The sequence below is a fragment of the Rhamphochromis sp. 'chilingali' genome (genome assembly GCF_963969265.1).
Source record: "Rhamphochromis sp. 'chilingali' genome assembly, chromosome: 11".
Classification (NCBI taxonomy): domain Eukaryota; kingdom Metazoa; phylum Chordata; class Actinopteri; order Cichliformes; family Cichlidae; genus Rhamphochromis; species Rhamphochromis sp. 'chilingali'.
The window spans coordinates 21,110,210-21,130,268 of record NC_137938.1 but is presented as its reverse complement, the minus strand read 5'-3'; the positions used below and the strand labels follow the sequence as shown (position 1 = coordinate 21,130,268).

General features: G+C 39.4%; 1 protein-coding gene across 1 annotated transcript; it reads left to right on the top strand.

The window, feature by feature from the left end:
• Positions 1-1,918: 1,918 nt before the first annotated feature.
• Positions 1,919-19,721, top strand: LOC308406361 (diacylglycerol O-acyltransferase 1-like). The gene is made up of 17 exons (XM_080897330.1): positions 1,919-2,454; positions 3,555-3,645; positions 5,468-5,508; positions 5,854-5,939; positions 10,875-10,927; positions 11,428-11,533; positions 14,174-14,302; positions 14,557-14,625; positions 14,759-14,862; positions 15,188-15,226; positions 15,322-15,363; positions 15,864-15,908; positions 16,254-16,366; positions 16,758-16,823; positions 17,222-17,309; positions 18,121-18,183; positions 18,650-19,721. Exons 1-17 carry the CDS (start codon positions 2,213-2,215, stop codon positions 18,797-18,799), a joined length of 1,527 nt encoding a protein of 508 aa, XP_080753456.1. The 5' UTR covers positions 1,919-2,212; the 3' UTR covers positions 18,800-19,721.
• Positions 19,722-20,059: the final 338 nt, after the last annotated feature.

Sequence of the window (20,059 nt, the reverse complement as noted above, 5' to 3'; positions counted from 1 at the left end):
AGTCTTTTACATCAAGAGTACAGTAACTTACAGGGTACAAGAAAAGTTGGTGCAGTTTCCATGACATAAAAAAATCAGTGTGGACAGAAGCACTTGATCACTTGCACCCTGATATAAGTGGCTACAACTTCTGGCCCAGCTATTTTGTGGTGTCGGTGGCAAGTTGCAGCCTTTTGGCATTTTTTTCCCAGTGGGAATGCGTGAAACCGGTTCTAGATTAGGCATCAGTGCCACATCACTGAAAAGAGATATTCATCACTTTAACAACCACAGCTTGAAACAATGGCATGCCTATGGATAGGCCTTGGACACCCAAAGGAATCATCTAGCCACTGTATTTAATAAAAGAAAGCATGGCTGCACTTATTCAGTGCTTCTTCATTTTATAGTCAATCACAGCACTTTTTTCACCCATATGGCACAGACATGGTTAAATGAACTGTTCTCCACGGTCCAATTAAATTGGTTAATGCCTTTGATTTTCACTCGCTCTTTCTTTGGTTCTTAAAAGTTGCATTAGGGGTCTTGTGCACTCTGGTTTCACAGCTGAGCTTGTACATGTTGCAAGCTGTGTTTCTTTGAAGTTACTCAATCCTAGTTTACCACAGAAACAACTGCGCTGAAGTATTGTTTAATTTTACTGTTGTAGTTCCCCATTGACATTGATGATTTTAGCGGTAAACTCAGCATTCAGCCTTCACATGGGTCTGTCCTTGGCAGAAGTAGTTTAGTTCATCACACAGATGGACACCATACAGGCACAGCTTTGGAGTATGAATGTGTGTAAATGTTAGTTAGAAAGCACTCAGGTGTAGAAAAAAGTACTCATATGGATCGGTTTATGAGGCATGTTGTATAAAGTGAGTGCTCAAGTAGAGTAGAAAAGCACTATATAAGAACCAGTCCATTTACCAGAACCAGTGCTGATTCTCTGTTTTCTGTTCATCATACAGTCTAACTCTTAGCATGTATCGCTGTGCTGAAGGAAGGATTTGGACTCATAGTACAGGATGCAGGAGACAGGACATGAAAGCATTTGACTTTTATTACTGCTAATTTACAAAGACACAAAAATAAACACAGAGCCAGGTCAGAGCTACCACATACACAACGGGTATGAGGGGACAACGCAACAAGGAATACAGACAATCAAACGGTTGTCTAAACAAAAAGGAATAGGGCAAAGTGGAAACATCTGGCAAGAAACTGAATACACTTAAAAGAGGGCACAGACCAACATGGGGATAGAACGGGATCAAGCAAGACATAGCTAGCAGAAAGCAAAAAATCACCATAATAAACAGAAGACTAAATAACTATAATTAAAGATAGATAGATAGATAGATAGATAGATAGATAGATAGATAGATAGATAGATAGATAGATAGATAGATAGATAGATAGATAGATAGATAGATAGATAGATAGATGTGGATGCTATTGTCCCACCTCGCCAGCCCCTTCTCAAAATGAATTTCTAGACACTTGCTTAGTCTACTCTTAATCCAAATGCCCATCAAAACATGACACCCCTGGCTTGAAATTAATCAACCTCAGCCGCGTGTTTGGCACTTAAACTTGCAATAAAAGTTCATTTACATCTTTAGCTGATACTTAATTATTTTGGAACTCAACTTTTAATTGCCCAACATGAACTACAAGAAAATTACACTGATCCTCTAATTAACATCTTCTAATAATAAAGCCTCGAGAGTGGTGAATGGGAATGAACTGATGGACTATTTTGTCAACTTGTTATTCTGCTGGTCTTCCGTCTTGCTGGCGTTTAGTATGCATCACATGTCTTTATTATTGCTCAAACCCCGCATTTCTGCGCTGTGTTGTCTCTAACATGCTTACATGCTGTTTGGGACCCGGATAATAGCTCATTACGCCTCTTCCATGAACCGCCTAAGCCCTCAGAGTAGACTCTGACTCACCTGCCACACAGTGTGCAACAGTCAAACAAGTTACAGTGCTTTCACCATCAGCGTTATGAATACACTCCTACCTCTGTGTGTGTGTGTGAACTGTACTGAAATCTGAGCTTTGGGCGGATTGTTTTGCAACCCTTTTACTTCCCCTTCTCTGTACTACTACGCCTGGGTGTCACCGTTGCTACAAGCATGCTATTATCCGCAGTGAACGGTTGAAGTGGACTTCTGTGAGTTATTACTTGGTTTTTCTATACCATCGCTGTCTCTCTGTCATCATGGGTGACTACAAGCCAGCCGAAGCATTAACCCACAGGAGAAGAGCGACTCTCGCAGTGGCGAGAGCTGCGACTCTCCAGCCGATGAACAGGAGGTTTGAAGGGGATCGTCAGAGCTTGGTGGCCGCAGACATTAGCTTTGAAAATGAACATAACAAACATGACCATTCACTGGAAATAAGCCGGAATAAAACGAAGAACGATAAGAAGAAACGCAGGAATGATATAAGTGGCATGTTGAGGTGAGCTGGATAAACTTACTGAAGTGTTGCCCAGTTTGAGGAAAGTGGGAAGAGTTTTTTGTTTTTCCTTCAGGAAAGATATGACAACATGCTGCCCGTAGCTAACGGCTAATGTTGTATCTAGCGTTTCTTAATGCTAGATACGTGTCCTTGTTATTCATTGTCGGTAACGACTTGGTTCAGGGTCGTGGGGGGACGATCTGGACCAGAGCCTGTTTATTTTTCCACAGTTGTCACTCATTCATTCATACTTACACTCCCGCTCTTCTTTAGTGCTGCTGGGCCGAGTTCCAGGAACTTTAAGATCGGGTATATGTGTCTCCAATAAATAAAATGCACAATGTGGGTTGTTTCGTGGGAGGCTGTGTAAAGGGGAACCCTATGAATAGGCGTGAATTAACTTAATCTTCTCAGACCAGTTATGTAACACAAACAGCCGATATAACACTGTTTGGTTTGCAAAAGTTTCGCATATTCGTTTATATTGCTGATTGCTGAAGCCTCATCAGAAATGGCCTGGGTGGAAGGGTGTAGTCAAAAAGCAGTTTTTAATATAGGGAAACAGGGAGGATAAAAGTCTGAGGAATGCCAAACTACACAAGAACTCCATTGAAAATCAGTGGCAACAGTTTCAATTAAGTGATGAGTCCAAATTTGAAATTCAAATTATCACCAGTATGTACAGAGGAGGTCAGGAGAGATGCACAACAGTGAGTGTCTACAGCCATCGGTAAAAGAGATCTGTGCACATATGAATGTCTACAAACCTCAAGCAATTGAAGCAGTGCTGTAAAGAAGAGTGGGACAAAATTTCCCCACAGTGATGTGAGATAATAATAAAAACAGACAGGAAGTGATTACTTAAAGCTCTTGTTTCTAAAGGTGGTTCTACAAGCTGTTGATTGGGTTTTACTTAGTTTTACACAGGACATGTTTGTTGCAGGACTATAAAAACCTTCACAGAGCTCCTAGCGCATCTCACTGTGTATTTAACTTTGTCCTATTGTTGCAGCTAGAGTTCGAATGAAAATCAATGCAACATAAATACATTCATTTTTAATTGTCTCACTCATTTACTGTATCCATCTGATTTATTTCAGTAACTGTCACAAGACACAGGAGTCCCTGCTGAGTTCAGCCAGTGGTTATAAAAACTACAGAGGAGTCCTCAACTGGTGTGTGGTAATGCTGGTAAGACACAGACAAAAGGAAACGTGTTCCCATGAAAATCCTAAAAAAAAAGCATTTGACAATCTTGTTTTGTTGTTTGAGCACATAAGATGATATTTTTGTTGATATTTCAATGAATTTCCAAACATGGCCAACATGTATCCAGTGACATAAAGCCAAGCGTCTTTCCCATCTCTATTTCCCACTCATGTTTTTTCTTTAATTTTAATTCCAGCAGCTCTTAGTGTGGGTGTAATTGTCAGTTTTTGTGTTTTTGACAGATGTATTGTATGAAATTATGATTTTTATGATTACAATGTACATGGAAGTAAATGGAAGGCAGGATAAGCAGTCGAAAGAAAACTGGTTATCAGCTTGCTTTCAGCTGCAGCCCCGATGGTGTTAGGGTTGCAGCATAAGTTACCACGGTGATGTACCCCAGTAAGATGGGAACCACCTTCATAATACAAAAACCCAGTGTTAGCCCCCAACTGACCTGTATACAATGATATCCTGCTTCGCAGTACAGGCCTGTCAAGTGGACACCTCCAAGCTATTAGTAGAACAATCTGTCTAACCACACTTCCTGTAATTAGACTTTTTGATTATTGATTTTTTTCAGTAAGATAAATCTTATTTTATTGCATATGACTTAATATCAGTTTAGCAATTAGTATAGATAGTAATGGACTTTTGTGATACAGACCATCCACTGTCATAGACTAATACACTGAGATAATTCAATATTGCATTAAATAGTAAACAAAACAATTGTCCGGATTAAGACCCTGATTAACTTATCTTCTGATATATGGGCATGACCTCCGACACTTCTGCTGACCCTTGTTTGTACTAATGGTGATTGTATAAAAATGTCACCAGCGTTTCAGCCAACATTCATCCTGATAAAATGCAGAGTTTTCACTGCATTTCATCCAAGTGAAGAGGAAAAAAATATGCAGAGTCACGTTTTGCTGTCATTACTGTTGTGCTGCTTCTGTCCACTCATTTCCTCTTTGTGCAGAGTTTCCTCTCAGGCGGGGCTCAGCAGCTTTACCACAGACACACACACAGACACACAAGACTCTAAAGTATTTTGTTCAAGTTAAATAGTTCAGGCAGATAATTTTTCACTCATCAATAAAAAAAACCCTATGAGCTTTAGCCATAGTCAGGAATCTGTTGTTCATCTATTCCCCATTCACAAGAATGGCTGCTTCTCCAAGAGTATTGGTCAGATTTTTAGTGAAACCTCAAACAGTTCTTCATTGAAACTGTTCACAAGATGAAGATCACATTTGTTATTTTGCGTTGCAACGCTAACTGCATTGTGATGAAGTGTGAACAGATGAGCTAACTAGCTAATGTGTATTTTCTAGAGATGTCGAATAGTGTACATCCACCATAAAATAACTGACCTGTTAGTGTCAAGCTTAGCACATTTTGCAGTTCTTTCTCGCCCGTGCTTGGGAGAATGGGCCAATTATAGCAGGAAACGAGGAGATTCAGGTGGTGAACCCCGCTAATCCAACAAATCATTGTGTTCATTATAGGAGGTTTTTCCTTCATTCTGACAGACCCAGAGATTTTGTGTTTGGTAATAAGATATTACAATCCATTTAGCTGAGGAGAGCAAACGGACAGGATACAGCAAGGAGTGCAAAAGAGGGGAGCAAGAGAAGGAGATGACCATGGAGGAGAGAGTGATACAGAACGATGAGGCAATTCAATTAAAGCTGAAGGCTTTAAAATGAGAACCATGAAATAAATGTACATGTGGAGAACAGTGTAAGGAGGATTGTTGTGCAAGAAATATTTATCATTGTCTGTCTTTTTGTTACAGGTACTGAGCAACGCGCGCCTCTTCTTAGAAAACCTCTTACGGTGAGAATGTTTTATTAGCTATTATTTCAAAAGGCTTCATGGACTACTTTTACCCAATGTGCCATTCTTAACATTAATGAGGGTGGTGTTTTAAATGTGACACGAGGTTCATGTAACTCATCTCGTCATAATGTCATTTGTTACACTTGTGGGGTTTTTTCCTCTCAGAAGTTAAAATAACCGCTGTGGAAAATATTATATATGAAGCAGAAAACTGAGCCAGCGCTCAGTTTTCTGCTGCATCAGTTGTTACTTACATTGAAGCTCAGATCTGTAAAAACACACCTGTCTTAATTTGGATCCTGGCTTTTCTTTTGGCCATCGTTCTTTGTTTTGTTTTTTTAGGTACGGTGTTTTGGTCGATCCTGTTCAGGTGGTTTCCTTGTTTCTGAATGATCCCTACAGCTGGCCAGCAGCTTGCCTAGTGATTGGTAGGTATATTTTCTGTGTAACACTTCAAAATAATGGAAATGATTCAATATTATTTTACACTGATTATATTATTTCTGGGTTTAAAAAAACATAAAAATCTCAGCTACAAAACGTGCACGAAATGCTTGTATAACCAAGACCAGGATGACCAATTTTAAGTGATCTTAAGCAGTAGTATTCCAGGTTGTATGAAGGTTGGTGACTTTTTTCACTCATTTTCAGTCCACTCCTTGTACCTGAACATGTTCTGGGGAAAGTTTTAATTTAGCAAAGAACCAGTTTTAAAATAAAATCCTTAGAAACGTAATAACATCCTATCACCAAAACAAGTGGGGGACAAAAGTGTGATATGTAAGTGTAAATGTCAGGTCATGCAAAAAAAGTTACCTACAGTAAATGAACAATGTTTGAAAGTCTTGCCCTTAAGCTATAGGACAAAAACAGAAACTGATAGATCCATCTGGACCTTAAGTTTATTGATCTACTGCTTATTAGAAAAGGTCTCACGGGAAGGGTGTCTGCCAAGAAGTCAGTCATAAGGAGGAGAAACTGGGAGACAAGGCTGTGGCACGCCACATTGCACAAGAACTGGATAGAAAATCAGTGGCAACGAACTAATGGATTGGCTTAAATTATTATCACTATGTGTGGAGAAGGTAAGGAGAGAGGTACAACAGCGAGTGTCTGCAGCCATCTGTAAAACACAGTAGAGGCTCTGTGATTGTTTGGGGCTGAATTCAGTCAGTGGTGTTGGGGATCTTGATGGATTTCTGTATACAGAAGAGTACCGTACCACCAGATTATCATCCACCATGCAGTACCATCGTGAAAGTGTCTGATTGGCAACAGCTTCATTGTTTTCACCATGAGAATGATTCCAAACCCACTGCCAGAGCAGTCAAACACACAACGGAACAATTTTAAAACAAAAGGCAGCTAACGTTCAAGAGCTTTGAATGTCCTCAAGAAGCCTGGAGAACTATTCCTGAATGACTGCTTAAAGAAATTGAAAGGACTCTTGTTTAAGAGAGGAATAAAAATGATAAAGAATAAACAAAATATTGACTTTCAAGCTTGTTAGAATTATACAGACTCTGTTTTTGCCTTATGTACTGTATTTTCTTTTATGTTTCAGTAATTCGTTGCGATTTGCGAACGACCTAGCAAGAACGTTTCAGAAAACTAGGTGGAAAAAACATTTAAAACTGATTATAGAGCCACTTCCTTTAAGGCCTACCCTGCTATAAGACGAACACATGCAGTTTTTTTGTTTTCCGAGTACTTACTTTTATAGTATATTGCAGTGAAGGTCTGCAGTAGTGCAGCTTTCAGTGTCTCTAGAGGGACACTCACCTGCCCTATATACTGCACACTGGTGTTCTCCTGCAGAGAGGAGGAGGGAGTAAGAGAGAGGGATGAAGAAGAGAAGTAAGGAGGAAGAATTTAATGGAAGCCAAGTTAAGTAAGTAAATTTGTATAGATGGTTGGAAAACAGGACAAGAACAGGCAGAGAGAGACGGGGTAGAAAGAGCAGGAGAGTGGTGGAGTAAAGTGCTGCATCAACTCGGGACCGGAGAAGGGAAAGGGAGGGAGGAGGAGAGAAATGGATGGAGTTAAGGCAAATGACTGCACAGACAATAGGTAAGAGGCAGGTGAGGATGGGAGTCTGTTTACAGTGGCATGGACTGTAAAGCAGCCTATCCCCCGAGGGCATTCAGAGAGTCACTGCAGTAACTTACGCACACTCCCACACACACAAACACAGTCTACACTTCATGAAGCCTACCAGCAAAATGGGCAAACTTTGGAAAGAAAGTTAGACATTAAGAAAACTCTATTGTGAGTGATAAATGTTATTTTACTTTGCTGTAGTAAGTGCATTGCTTCTACAATATATACCTGAAGGCACCAGATAAAAGGTTTGTGTGTCTAACAGGTGCTAAATTGAGTTGTTTGTTCCAGTTTCATGCAGTTTGGGCACAATACAGTAGTTGGTATTTGGCAAAGAGGCTCAACAGATGCTTTGCAAAAGAAAAAGCAGTAGGGAATAAGATTTGGGCTCTTCTCAGATGTTCTTTTGTCTGGTTTCTCTTCTTTGCATTTAAAAGTCTCTTATTCTGTGAATTGTTCTTATTATTATACAACGACAACGATGGCAATAATAAAATTGTCAAAGAAAACTGTCCTAGCAATAAAGATCCTTATTTAAATGTATTAAATTGTTTAACTTTTTTATAATTTAGCACCAATGATCTTGATACACTCACAGTACTTTGTAAAATTTGCTGTGTTATCCTTTGCGACACTCTCCTTTGCATATTTGCTGAAAGCGTGAGTTGTCCTTATGTTAAACGCAGCCTAGTTAGAAGACAGGTTTCCTGACTCCATACTTTTCTTTTTCCTTCCTATAGGTGCATTTAAAGATGAGTATAATGGGAGTGTATTGTGAGGTCTGATGAAGTGATGCCTACAGGCTGATTAATTGCTTTCGTTTGTGCACAGTAATCTTACTGTATAGACTCTGCTGTGCCTGCAGCGCATTTCCTCCTTCCTGTCTTTGATGTGCCGTGTATACCACGAACTCGAAAACAACCATGTGACTGAATGACTAAAGACATTGATTCGTAATGGCAGTTATCAAGGGTGACACTGTTGATGATCACATGATGAACCCCCCCAAAAACAGAGTTTATACAATTCTAACAAGCTTGAAAGTCAATATTTTAGCATGACCAACGTGATCTTCATCACTGCCTGAACTCTCTTAGACAAGATTTCTTGTCATTTCTTTAAGTAGTCTTCAGGAATAGTTCTCCAGATTTGTTGAAGTCCATTCAGAGCTCGTCTGTGGATGTTGGCTGCCCTTTATTCAGTTTTCTGTCAAGATGATCCCACACTGCTTCAGTAATGTTGAGGTCTGAGCTCTGAGGAGGCCAGTCCATGATTGATATTGTTTCATTTTGTGTTTTGGATCATTGTCTCCACCACTGGCTGAAATGCAGCCCCAAACCATGACAGAGCCTCCTCTGTATTATGACTATAGACCAGGGGTAGGCAACTCCAGGCCTCGAGTTCCGGTGTCCTGGACGTTTTAGATGTGTCCATGATCCATCACAGCCGATTTAAAGGGCTAAATGACTCCTCAGCATTTCTTGAAGTTCTCCAGAGGCCTGGTAATGAACTAATCATTTGATTCAGGTGTGTTAACCCAGGGTGCGATCTAAAACCTGCAGGACACTGGCACTTGAGGCCTGGAGTTGCCTACCCCTGCTATAGACAGTCAGTGATGTACCTTGGTCCTGATCTGTACATACTGACAACAATTTGAACCAGAAAATTTACATTTGGACTCATCGCTCCGTAAACCCCATTGTCACCAATTTTCAGTCCAGTTCTTGTGTAATTTGTCATACCTCAGCCATTTCTCCCCATTTCCCTCCTTAAAAATGTCTTCTTGATGGTCACCCTCCCACTGAAACCATTTCTGAGGCTTCAACAAACAGATGGATTATCTGAAGGTCCAGATGTACCTCGCAGGTCCTCTGTCAAGTCTTTGCTGGATGTTTTTTTTCCCCCATTTCTTAACATAACTTTTAGATACTGAAACAGATATTGATACAGGTAGATGCAGAGACAGAAGTAGATTTTCATCTGATGTAAGTGATATGAAACACTGTATATCATCCAAGGTTTTGGTTGGTAGCTCTTTGGGAATCACCTCGTTGCTGCAAAAATATTATGTTATGCCTGTTAAACCATGTTATCCTTGTAATTTTGCATAGTTTCACCTAATAAAATTGGAACAAATGGTGTGATTTTTGTGAGAGGCTGCAAGTAATAAAAGGCCTAAAGATATAATTTTTCTAATTTTTCTATGTTGAAACAACACTGGTTTAGCCCTTGAGTTAGGTGCTTTTTTACGGTATAAACAAAAAAAGAATAACCTTCCTCTGATGGACTGAAAAGGAGTGAAAAAGCAGACAGTATCCAAAGGAAAACTTTCAAAGACTCTCAGAAAGCCTTGAGAACTATTGCTCAACACCACTTTAAAAATTACAAGAAGTCTAGTTCCTTGGAAGCAAAGTAAAAAAGAAATGAGGTGTTGCTCAAGACTTTTGCACAGTACCATACATCCCAAAATTAGACCTGTCTTTCTGAAGTGTTGATATGAAATCATACTGTAGAATATCTTCTTTTTTATTTTATTTTATTTTCTAAAGCTTCACTAAAGAATCTTCTTGATTATGTTACTTGATTGATTCACTTGGGATTTTTCTGTCACAGTCATTTGCTCCATGGCCTTTTTGATCTTACATATTCAAGTAAACAGTTTAAAGTACACTCATTTATTTGATAACCTCCACATCATACAAGTTGTCAAAAGAGCAGCAGACACTGAATATGGAGATGGATATACTGTGCAGGAAACAAAAGATAAAGAATAAAAAATGATGTGATTCTTTGTGTGTGTGTGTGTGTGTGTGTGTGTGTGTGTGTGTGTGTGTGTGTGTGTGTGTGTGTGTGTGTGTGTGTGTGTGTGTGAGAGAGAGCTTTTCCACACACATCGACTGGTCTAGTCACTCAGCTGTCTAGCAGTTGGTATATGCTGTGAAACACATATGCTCTGTTATTGCCGGTTCATTTCTTTCATCAGGTGTTGCTATTTAATCATGTGAAAGTCTGTGTGTGTCTGTGTGTGAGAGACACCATGTTGCTCAGGTTTCAGGAAATTTTCAGTCAAAACATGAAATTGGTATATTCTCTCAGCACTGCTTTTAAAACGTAGAAGTCACTGACTAAAATGATGGAGTTCTGCTGAATACCAGTGTTTTCGGAGCCAAAATGTCTTCAGTTCATGAGCTCCCTAGTGTAAATACAGGCTGAAAAAATGATCACTGAGCATCAGCACTGACATGGTTCATTTTGTCCGACAGTGTCCAATGTGTTCATTCTGGTGGCTCTCTATACCGAAAGGCAGCTGTCGAAGGTGAGGAGAGAAACCCTGCTTGCACTAAAACGTGAGAGCAGTGTGAATTTTAACCGGACTGCTGAATTCAGAGCACTTTCCCAAGTCTCGGGTGGGATTATTTTCCTAAAACTGTTCTCTAAAGCTGACTGTGGAGCTGACCCTCCCCAGTTGCATCTGCAAATGTGAAATGGTAAAATGAGAAATTAGTTTCACCATCTACATTTGGGCCACATTCAGTTATGCTCTGCCTGTTTGGCACGAATTGGAACAGTTTTTTGTTGTTTTTTAACTTAACTAGGCCAGAATAACTTAAAATGTGATCTGTGGTGGGGTGAGAAGTAAAAAATGGTTAAAACATTTAGTTTCTGTAATAATTGGCAGTGTTTTAGAATTAGGTCACCAGTAAATACCCAAGGCTAAAAGCATGCGACCAAAACGGAGGCAGTTTTGTAGAAATGGATACATTGTTAAGATAAAAACTCCTGCTGTTCCTATGTTTGTTTGTTTTTTGGACACAGGGTTCATTCAGTGAACTTGTGGGATTTCTGGTCCATTTCATTAACATGGCCGTTCTGCTAACGTTCCCTGCAGCAGTGGTCCTATTGGTTCCCTCCATGACCTCAGGTAAAATGTGTTTCCCTATTATTCAACTGTCCTCCCTGCAATCTTGTTCCTAACAACTGTACATTACTGCGACAAATAATTTACTAAAATGGTCTCATCTCTTATGCAGCCAAAACATTATCCGTTCACTCGTAGTTTACAATGTAGAAAATAATTTAAGGGTAATAAAGATTAAGAGAACATCCACTTCCTTGCCCTTCACAGAAACACGGAGCCAGTTCGGCAGTGCAGTAAAAGGCATCTCTGATACAGAGTCATAATTGGAGTCGGTTAGTGGTAATGGACCAGTTGGTCATGACTGGATTGTTTCCAGCTGGCTCTGAGGAGAGGAGAGGGGAGGAAAGGAGAAGAAAGGATAGGAAAGGAATGGAAAGGGGTGTGGCTTGCTGTGCAGGGTTATTCAAGGTTCACTACCTTCTGTCTTCATCATTCAAGGTTCACATGATTGACCCATGATGAACTGGGAATACAGCACGTCGTATTTTTACAGGAAAGACAAGTAGACAGAAGTCCTCATAAATTTAATGAGAAATACTCTTTAAGCACCTTTTTTTTTTTTTTTCTTTTACCATGAAACAATCACATTAATGTGCATTACTCTGTATAAAAACAATAGATTATTGCATCTACTGAAATGTTATTGCTTGATGACAATAATTTGCTGTGTCATCGCAAATTTCTTGATGGTGGTGGTGGTTATCCAAATTTCACTGTTTCCGCCGACTGACTGGTTTATACTACGGTAAAATCTTAGCCTGTACCGGGGTGTAGAGTTTTAGCTGGAACACGTAACGAACTTGACAAATATTTCACCGACAAGGTCACATTTGTCACTTAATCCACAAATGTTCCACGGTAGGAGTGTTTTATGTCATGGACTTGATAAATGTATTTAGTTCAGTTGTTTTGGCACAGCACCAGTCCTTTACTCTTCAAGCTTTAGTAAGCACACCTCTGACTTTAAATCAATCAAAGGACATCCATGTTGGGAGTTTCCTATGTAAGGCTGGTTTATTTTATCCCAGAAAGTCATTGTTTCCCCTTTTGGGTTATTTTTTTCTCTCCTCTTCTCCTCCCTCATCTCATCTGTTCTCTCACTGGGAGGTGTAGAAGTAAAGGAGTCGGTCCATCTGTCTGTCTGTTTTCTCTGCACTGCTGTTCGCACAGGAAGGACAATTGACAGAGGGCAGGTGTGTGTATGTACGAATATGTGTGCGTACTGATATTAGGTTTTGGGGGCATATATTAGGGATGTTTTCATAGTCACATTGTCAATTATCATGTAAATGCAACGTCCTGTTACAAAACACAGCTAATTTTGTGTGTCTGTGTGACAGACGGAGAAAAAGAACACATTTATAGATATTCAATCAAATTTGGTAACATACTACTAAACTTTACTGTTATCTGCTGACATCATTTCATTATTTCCAAAGCTTTGGATTGGTCCTTTAATGCATCATGGCTTTAAGTGTGTGCACCTGGGTTTGAGTGTCCTTACAGCAGTGTTTCTGATAACAGTGCGAATTTGAAAAACTGAAAAATAAAAATCACACAGATATTCAGACGTCCACATAGATGGTGTAAAGTGCAGTGCCACATACATTGTGTATTTTTATAAGCAGGTGTAAACCACCCTCTAATATTCTAAAGCACGCTCTTACTCAGCTTATCAAACGACGACTCAGAAACTGCATGCATAAAGCTGTCAAAACTTTCTTTGCATAGTGTAGTACAGCGTTAGGCGACACCACATCTGAGAGGGGGCTGGTTTTGGCATGTTTTTCCCCACTCAGGCTCGCCTCTGTGTGCTTATTATTTTTTTTTTTTTTTAACGATTCCTATCTCTTGAGTCACTGTCTTGAAGAAAATCTAGCAGTTTAGGAGCCACACTGAGCCAGAGAGACAGATGGTTAATGGATAAGATCTGGTATGGTTTGCTGCCAGGTGTGCTGACCTCCTCCTCACCCTGCTGGCACAACAGGCAGTTTTTGTTTGTGCGTTTCTGAGTGTTTGTGCACGTATACGTGTGCGTGTTTGTTCTCTGTCCGGCTTGATCCCTTTCTATCAAGCATATGGTGACTATTGATAAAGCCCTGGTAGGCAAGCTGGTGTAAGCGTGCGCTTGCAATTTACTAAATATGTTTATTGATCTCCTTTCAAATCAGCTTTTCCTCATTGGCCAATTAGCACAAACTTTGGCACGGGTTTCTGAGTGCACATTCTCTCAAAAAAACAACAACAACATGGTGACTATGTAATAATGTCCTTGGCATAGTTAGACTGCTTTTATACTTTGTGTTGAGATGATTTATTCAGCTGTTTGTTCCAGATCAAATGACAGCCTCTCATTGTCTGTCTCCTTTCCTTTTTCACTCTCCTACCTCTCTGCTCTGTTTTCCATCCTGTCCCTGGCTCTGCTTCTAACGTACATCCCATAATTTTTTTTTCCTCGCATTGTTCTTTTAGTTTTTATGTCCTCATCCATTCTTCTTCGCTAATTTTTCCTTACTGTTAGCATCCCCTCATATCTTCCTCCTCATCTTCTTCTTAGATCACATATGAGCTAATTACATGTTTCTGCATTAGTTTATCCACAGTGCTAATCCTTACCTCTTTTTCTCCCTCTCCCCATGACAGTTGGTGGTTTATTCGTACTTGGTACTTACACCATTATCTTACTTAAACTGTACTCCTATAAGGATGTCAACTTGTGGTGCAGAGAGCTGAGCACTATGAAGGCAAAGAAACTGTCCAGGTCACTGTCTTGTAAGTCACACATACGCATGCTTATTTAGATTTATATTTTACACTCACTGACATCATAAGAAAGTAAGCAATATACATTATCATTTTGTTTTTATACTCGAAATGGCTTTTAATGTGATTTAGTTTCTACCCAGAAAGAGGTTTCAGTATATCGCTCGTGCTGTTATGGTGACATCTACTGGCAGATAGTTGACATCACAGCTTTCTGATGAAACTTACATAAATGGTGTAAATTTTATTTATGTCTGGTACAGGCCCGTCAGAACAGCGTTTCTATGAAGGTGAACGCAAAGTGTGCTATCCTGGCAACCTCACCCTCCGAGGTACTCAGAGCTTTTATTATCATTACTGTTTGCTGGGATGTGAGTTGATCGTGTTTCTGTGATGCACCACTGTTTCTGTTTTACTGTGTCACATGTTCTGGTTAACACACTGACTTTCTCTCCACCTCTGTAGACATGTACTACTTCATCTTTGCGCCAACTCTGTGCTATGAGCTCAACTTCCCCCGCTCTCCAAACATTCGCATGAGCTTCCTGCTAAGGAGACTCTTTGAGATGGTGAGGAAATATCTCATGTCAGCATCACCCATTAAACACCTTTAGTGTAGCTGTGTGTTCAAAGTAAGCACAGACACACACTCAGACGATTAGAAGTATCACCTAAAAGTGCTTAAGTGCTAGATCACAGTATAAAGGTGGCATATTTCTGCAGAAATATTGGGTTATGGATACGATGCAGTGTATGTACAAGTTTGATCAACAACACAGGGCACAATCCCAACATGTCACACAAACAGGTGCATCCTTTAAGAGTGGAACTGAAAAAAGGCCATTTATATCACTGAAATAATGTCACTCTATCAATTTGTGCCTTTCTCCTCAGCTTTTTTTCACCCAGCTGTTAGTTGGACTCACTCAGCAGGTACAGTCGGATAAACCTAAACATCACCGTTTAAAATGTGTACATTGCAGCTCATGTCTTAAAGTAGCTTGAGTATTTTTTTCTCTTTCTGTCAGTGGATGATTCCCATCATTCAGAGCTCAATGAAACCACTAGAGGTAAGTCAGGCAAAATGAGACAGACGCTACAAGGGTGAAGTGGTTTTAAACCAGATGTGTAAAATCTGTTCAAGTATTTTGTGCCTTAAAAATAAATTCTGTAACGTTCACACCAGCTGCATAATTTTGCAAATTTTCAACCTTATTTGCAACCAAGCTCAATTTTCCGCTCAGATCTGACCAATCAGACCACAGCATTTGGCAACAAGTGCGCTCTAGGCTCAAAGCTCCCACAAGTGTTGAATTTACAAAAACATGTAAATAGTAAACTATAATATATTATTATTTTTACCTCAGACAACGTTCCAGATCAGTCGGCTCAGTGGAGGAAATCCTCCTTGCTGCTGCATTCTCGTGATAATTGCATGAAATTGAAGTTATGCAACAAGTTCGGATTTAAAAATGCATGAATTTCTTCTCACTTTTTAGGAATGTGCTTGGTGTGTAACGACCTTTACTGTGTGTTTGTCAATTCACGCCTCGTGTTTTCTCTCCTGTAGGACATGGATCTGTCCAGGATGACTGAGAGACTCCTGCGACTGGCTGTGCGTAAACACTATAACATTAAGCACCGTGACATCAAAACAGAGCTCCAGTTTTGATAAAAATGTGAAGCAAGAGATCAGAACTGTTAATTTCCAGTTCTTGTACTTGTCAGTGTTTTGGACTTGCAGTACAAAGCTACAGTTTATTTATGACCAGAGATCATGCTACAACTGTAGTGCAACTTCTCAGTCATCATTAAAGCAAATACATGCATGTAGTGTGCGCGCATATGCCAATTTATATTTAAGCTGTAAACAGTTACTGCGTATACTGAGCATGCAGCAGCATGTTGGGTGAGGGTCATGTGTTGTTCTTGTTCACGAGACTTGAACTTGTCTTTCCAGGTTCCTAATCACTTGCTTTGGCTGATGTTTTTCTATTGGTTCTTCCACTCATCTTTGAACTTCACAGCTGAGCTGCTGCGCTTTGGTGACAGACAGTTTTACAAAGACTGGTGGTAAGTTTTTGTCTGTGTTGTTTGTGATTTTTATGAGGTGTGGTGGACTGTGCTCAAACACTTTTTCAGAGTAGCTCCATGCGCTAATAACTGCATGTGTGCATAAGAGAGCGGATTTATGTGCATTCTCATGAATGTATTTGGTTTATATCAATGCCATTTGTATAATTAAAGCAGTAAACTTATGAATCAGTTTGTGTATTTCTAATATTTGTAAATAGGTGTCAGTCAGTGGACTGTGGAATAATTGCTTTTATTTCCTCCTTTCTCATGAAAACAGATTTCCTTATGTCTATCAATATTAATCAAGCTGCTTTAAATTCATTATTTAGAGGCTGTAATCCAGCACACTGTTTGATGGCTTTTTATTATTATTTTATTTTTTTTATAGGAATTCGGAGTCGGTGACATATTTCTGGCAGAACTGGAACATCCCAGTGCACAAGTGGTGTCTACGGTAAAGTGAATTATTCACACAGTAGGACATTAGAAGGGAGGAATTAAATTATAGGACTCGGCACAGGAGACGGCGGTGAATTTGATGCAGCGGGATGCGCTTAACAAGGCACACTGATGTATTTAGGAAGTGGATTCATCTGGCTATAATTGAATAAGCAGCGGTGGTAAATACAGCAACAGGAGCAAATACATTTCTATTAAACAAGATGAAGTGAACGCGGTGCTTTCTAAAGTGTATTTTCTCTTAGAGAGACAGAATTACAGCAGGTCTACTGTAGTACACACGGTAAACAAATTCTAGTTTACTGAAAAAATATAATTTGTTCTCAGAATAATCTCTCTGATTTGAATGTAGGTATTCACACATTTTTATATCTGTTCTTCTGTGTCTTGCAGCCACTTTTACAAGCCGCTTCTGAGGAGAGGATTCAGCAAAATGTTCAGCCAATCAGCTGTCTTCTTCTTGTCAGCCTTTTTCCATGAGGTAAGAATAGAGACCAGAACTGCTTTTTCTGCTGAGCTTTCACTGTCATTCAAAAAGGGAAAAAAGTAGCAACCAGGTGCTGCTAATCAAATGCACTGATTGGTTAACTAGTAAAGAAGTGTTAGCACCTCTATGAGAGCAGAAATTTTTCCTCTTCGCTCATCCGGAGCATTTACTGATGTTCAGGACATTACAGAAGTTTTGTGGTTCAGACCACAAAACTTTTGGAACAATTTTGTTTAGACAGATGAGACCAAAGTGACCAGAACAAGAACACAGCATATCAGCACAAACTCTTCATACTAAATATAAAGCACAGTGGTGGAGGGGTGATGATTTGGGCTTGTTTTGCAGCCACAGGACATGAGCGCTTGCATTCAGTGACCTGACCGTGACCAGTGTCTGGGTCATGCAACAGGACAATGGTCCCAAGCACAGCAGCAAATCTACAACAGAATGGCTGAAAAAGAAATGAATGAAGGTGTCAAAGTCCAGACCTCAATGAACTGAAACAATGTTGTAAATAAGTGTGGCTCAAAATGCCTCCATGACTGATAAAGTCATACAGAAATTATCTGCTTCAAGTTATGAATCATTGGGTGTGTTTTGTTTTTCACAGGATTGCATACAGTGCTGTGAAAAACATTCTTTCTTACATGGCCGCACGTTGACCTGGAAAAAATACAATGTACACAGTGTTGTACCTCTTTATCAGTGTGGTGCAAGTTGTCAAGCATATTTCTAGAAATTATAGCTGAATATTGATGATTCTGATCTGATTTCTTTCCCTGTGTGTTTCCCTATCTGCCAGTACTTAGTGAGTGTTCCCCTCAGGATGTTCAGGTTATGGGCTTTTATGGGCATGATGGCACAGGTAAGACAATAAATATACAGCTACAGTTGACACAAACTGCCGTGTACTGAAATTTTTAATGTAACATGGGTGCGAATTCCTGCTCAGTGTTTAAAAATGCTAAAAGAAAAACAAAGCTATATGGAGACCAGATGTCATCATTGTATATAACTAAGTCATACAGAGGGTCAAAATACAGACGTTTTTATGATATTTCTTTGAACTGTTGATGGACATCTTGCGGTGTTGTCAGTGTTTGACCCCGAAATAATTAACTTAATAAATAGCCTTATTAATGTAGCGGGGGATGTTTGATGTACCAATGATAATCGGCTATCATGGGCTGTCTCTCTGGGTTTAATATTTACAAACAAAAAGAAATAAGAAGTTAAATAAATTAAAGTTAGATTAATTAGGGCTGTCATTAGTGATATGTCATGATTACTCCTTGTGGGCTTTTTTTAATGATGTTTTATTCGCTCACCAGCTTCCGTTAGCCTGGTTCGTTGGCTGTTTCCTGCGTGGTAACTACGGCAACGCTGCAGTTTGGATTTCCATCATTATCGGTCAGCCGTTTGCTGTCCTCATGTACGTCCACGACTACTATGTCATTCACTACAGACAGGAGGGAGACTAATACACATGTATATTCACACAACTTGCAACACATCTTTCTTACTCAAGTGTAAATACCACTAAACTAAAGCACTGGTAACACATATTGTCCGCTACTCCTACATGTCAGGATGAGCGGGTCACATCGACTGTGTTGTGGTTGTAGTGTGTTTACATTAGACACACTGACTTTTGTGTCTTCCTGTTGGAAAAGCTGAGAATACAGTGGGGGGAAAAGCAGAAATAGTTAAATGTCCATCTTGAAACACTACTGTAACATAAGGAGAAAGGTGATGTAGCATACAGCATCATACTCAGGGGATTTTTTTATTTCAGTGCCTTGTAAAAACCTGATGGTTAGTTTGGGGATTCATGTTTATGGTGAGTTTGTCGTTATTGGTACTGTGAGAACAGCAGACACAGGGTCTTCTTTACTCTATTTCCATAAAGGGTTTACTTATCTTTAGCATGTGAATCACAGTGGAGACACTGTGCTTGAACATTATGAAATGCTAATATGACACCATGATTCAAAGGGTTGTTGTTGGTTAGGAAAGAGATCTATGATCCAATCATTTTTCACTTTGTGACCGAAGGGGCCTTAAACTGTTTGGTTTTACTGTGAGGGGAGGATCATAAGAAGAATGTATACTTCTAGGATTTTATTAATGTAACTTTCTCTTTCAAATTGTGGTTATTGGTTATAAAGTCTGTGTGTGTATGTTTGGGGTGTTTTTTAACTGAGAAGCTGCCATGTATCAATTGCGGCACCACTTTTTTTTGTGCTGACTTTTTTAAAATTTTGTATGACAACAAAAACGACTAATGTGGTAAAAACAATTACAGAATGTGCTGTATTAAACACCAGACTAGTGCCAAGTAACGTCTAATGATAATTCAAACTACATTTTGTGTCTGAAAATAAAGTTTTAATTTAAGTCTTATGAAGTGTGTGTTATTTAGATTTTTTTCCCATTTTGGCATGAACATGGTCTTTCTCATTTTAGTTTAAAAGTAAAAAAAAAAGATTAAAAGTAAATAGACAATATTTGGTATTGAAAGTGAAATATACAGAAAACAAGAAGACAAGTGCAGCGTTCTCATAGCCTTCATGTATTTTCTTTCCTCCGTGCGGCCATATGTAAATATATTGCTAGAAAGGGAAGTTGAGATTTTAACTTTGTAAAAAATTTCTTTTGCACATCCTGTTTACACTCGAAAAGCCTTGATAGCATTGGTTTGGACTCCTTTTTGCACTCAGAGCTGCTTTCATTCTTTGTGG

Bases quoted from the DNA above. Each gene is read 5' to 3' on its own strand.
- LOC308406361 (XM_080897330.1), top strand. From the start codon at position 2,213: ATGGGTGACTACAAGCCAGCCGAAGCATTAACCCACAGGAGAAGAGCG. The intron at 16,824-17,221 runs GTAAAGTGAATT...TGTGTCTTGCAG, and splicing joins GTGCACAAGTGGTGTCTACG to CCACTTTTACAAGCCGCTTC. The intron at 18,184-18,649 runs GTAAGACAATAA...TTCGCTCACCAG, and splicing joins TTATGGGCATGATGGCACAG to CTTCCGTTAGCCTGGTTCGT.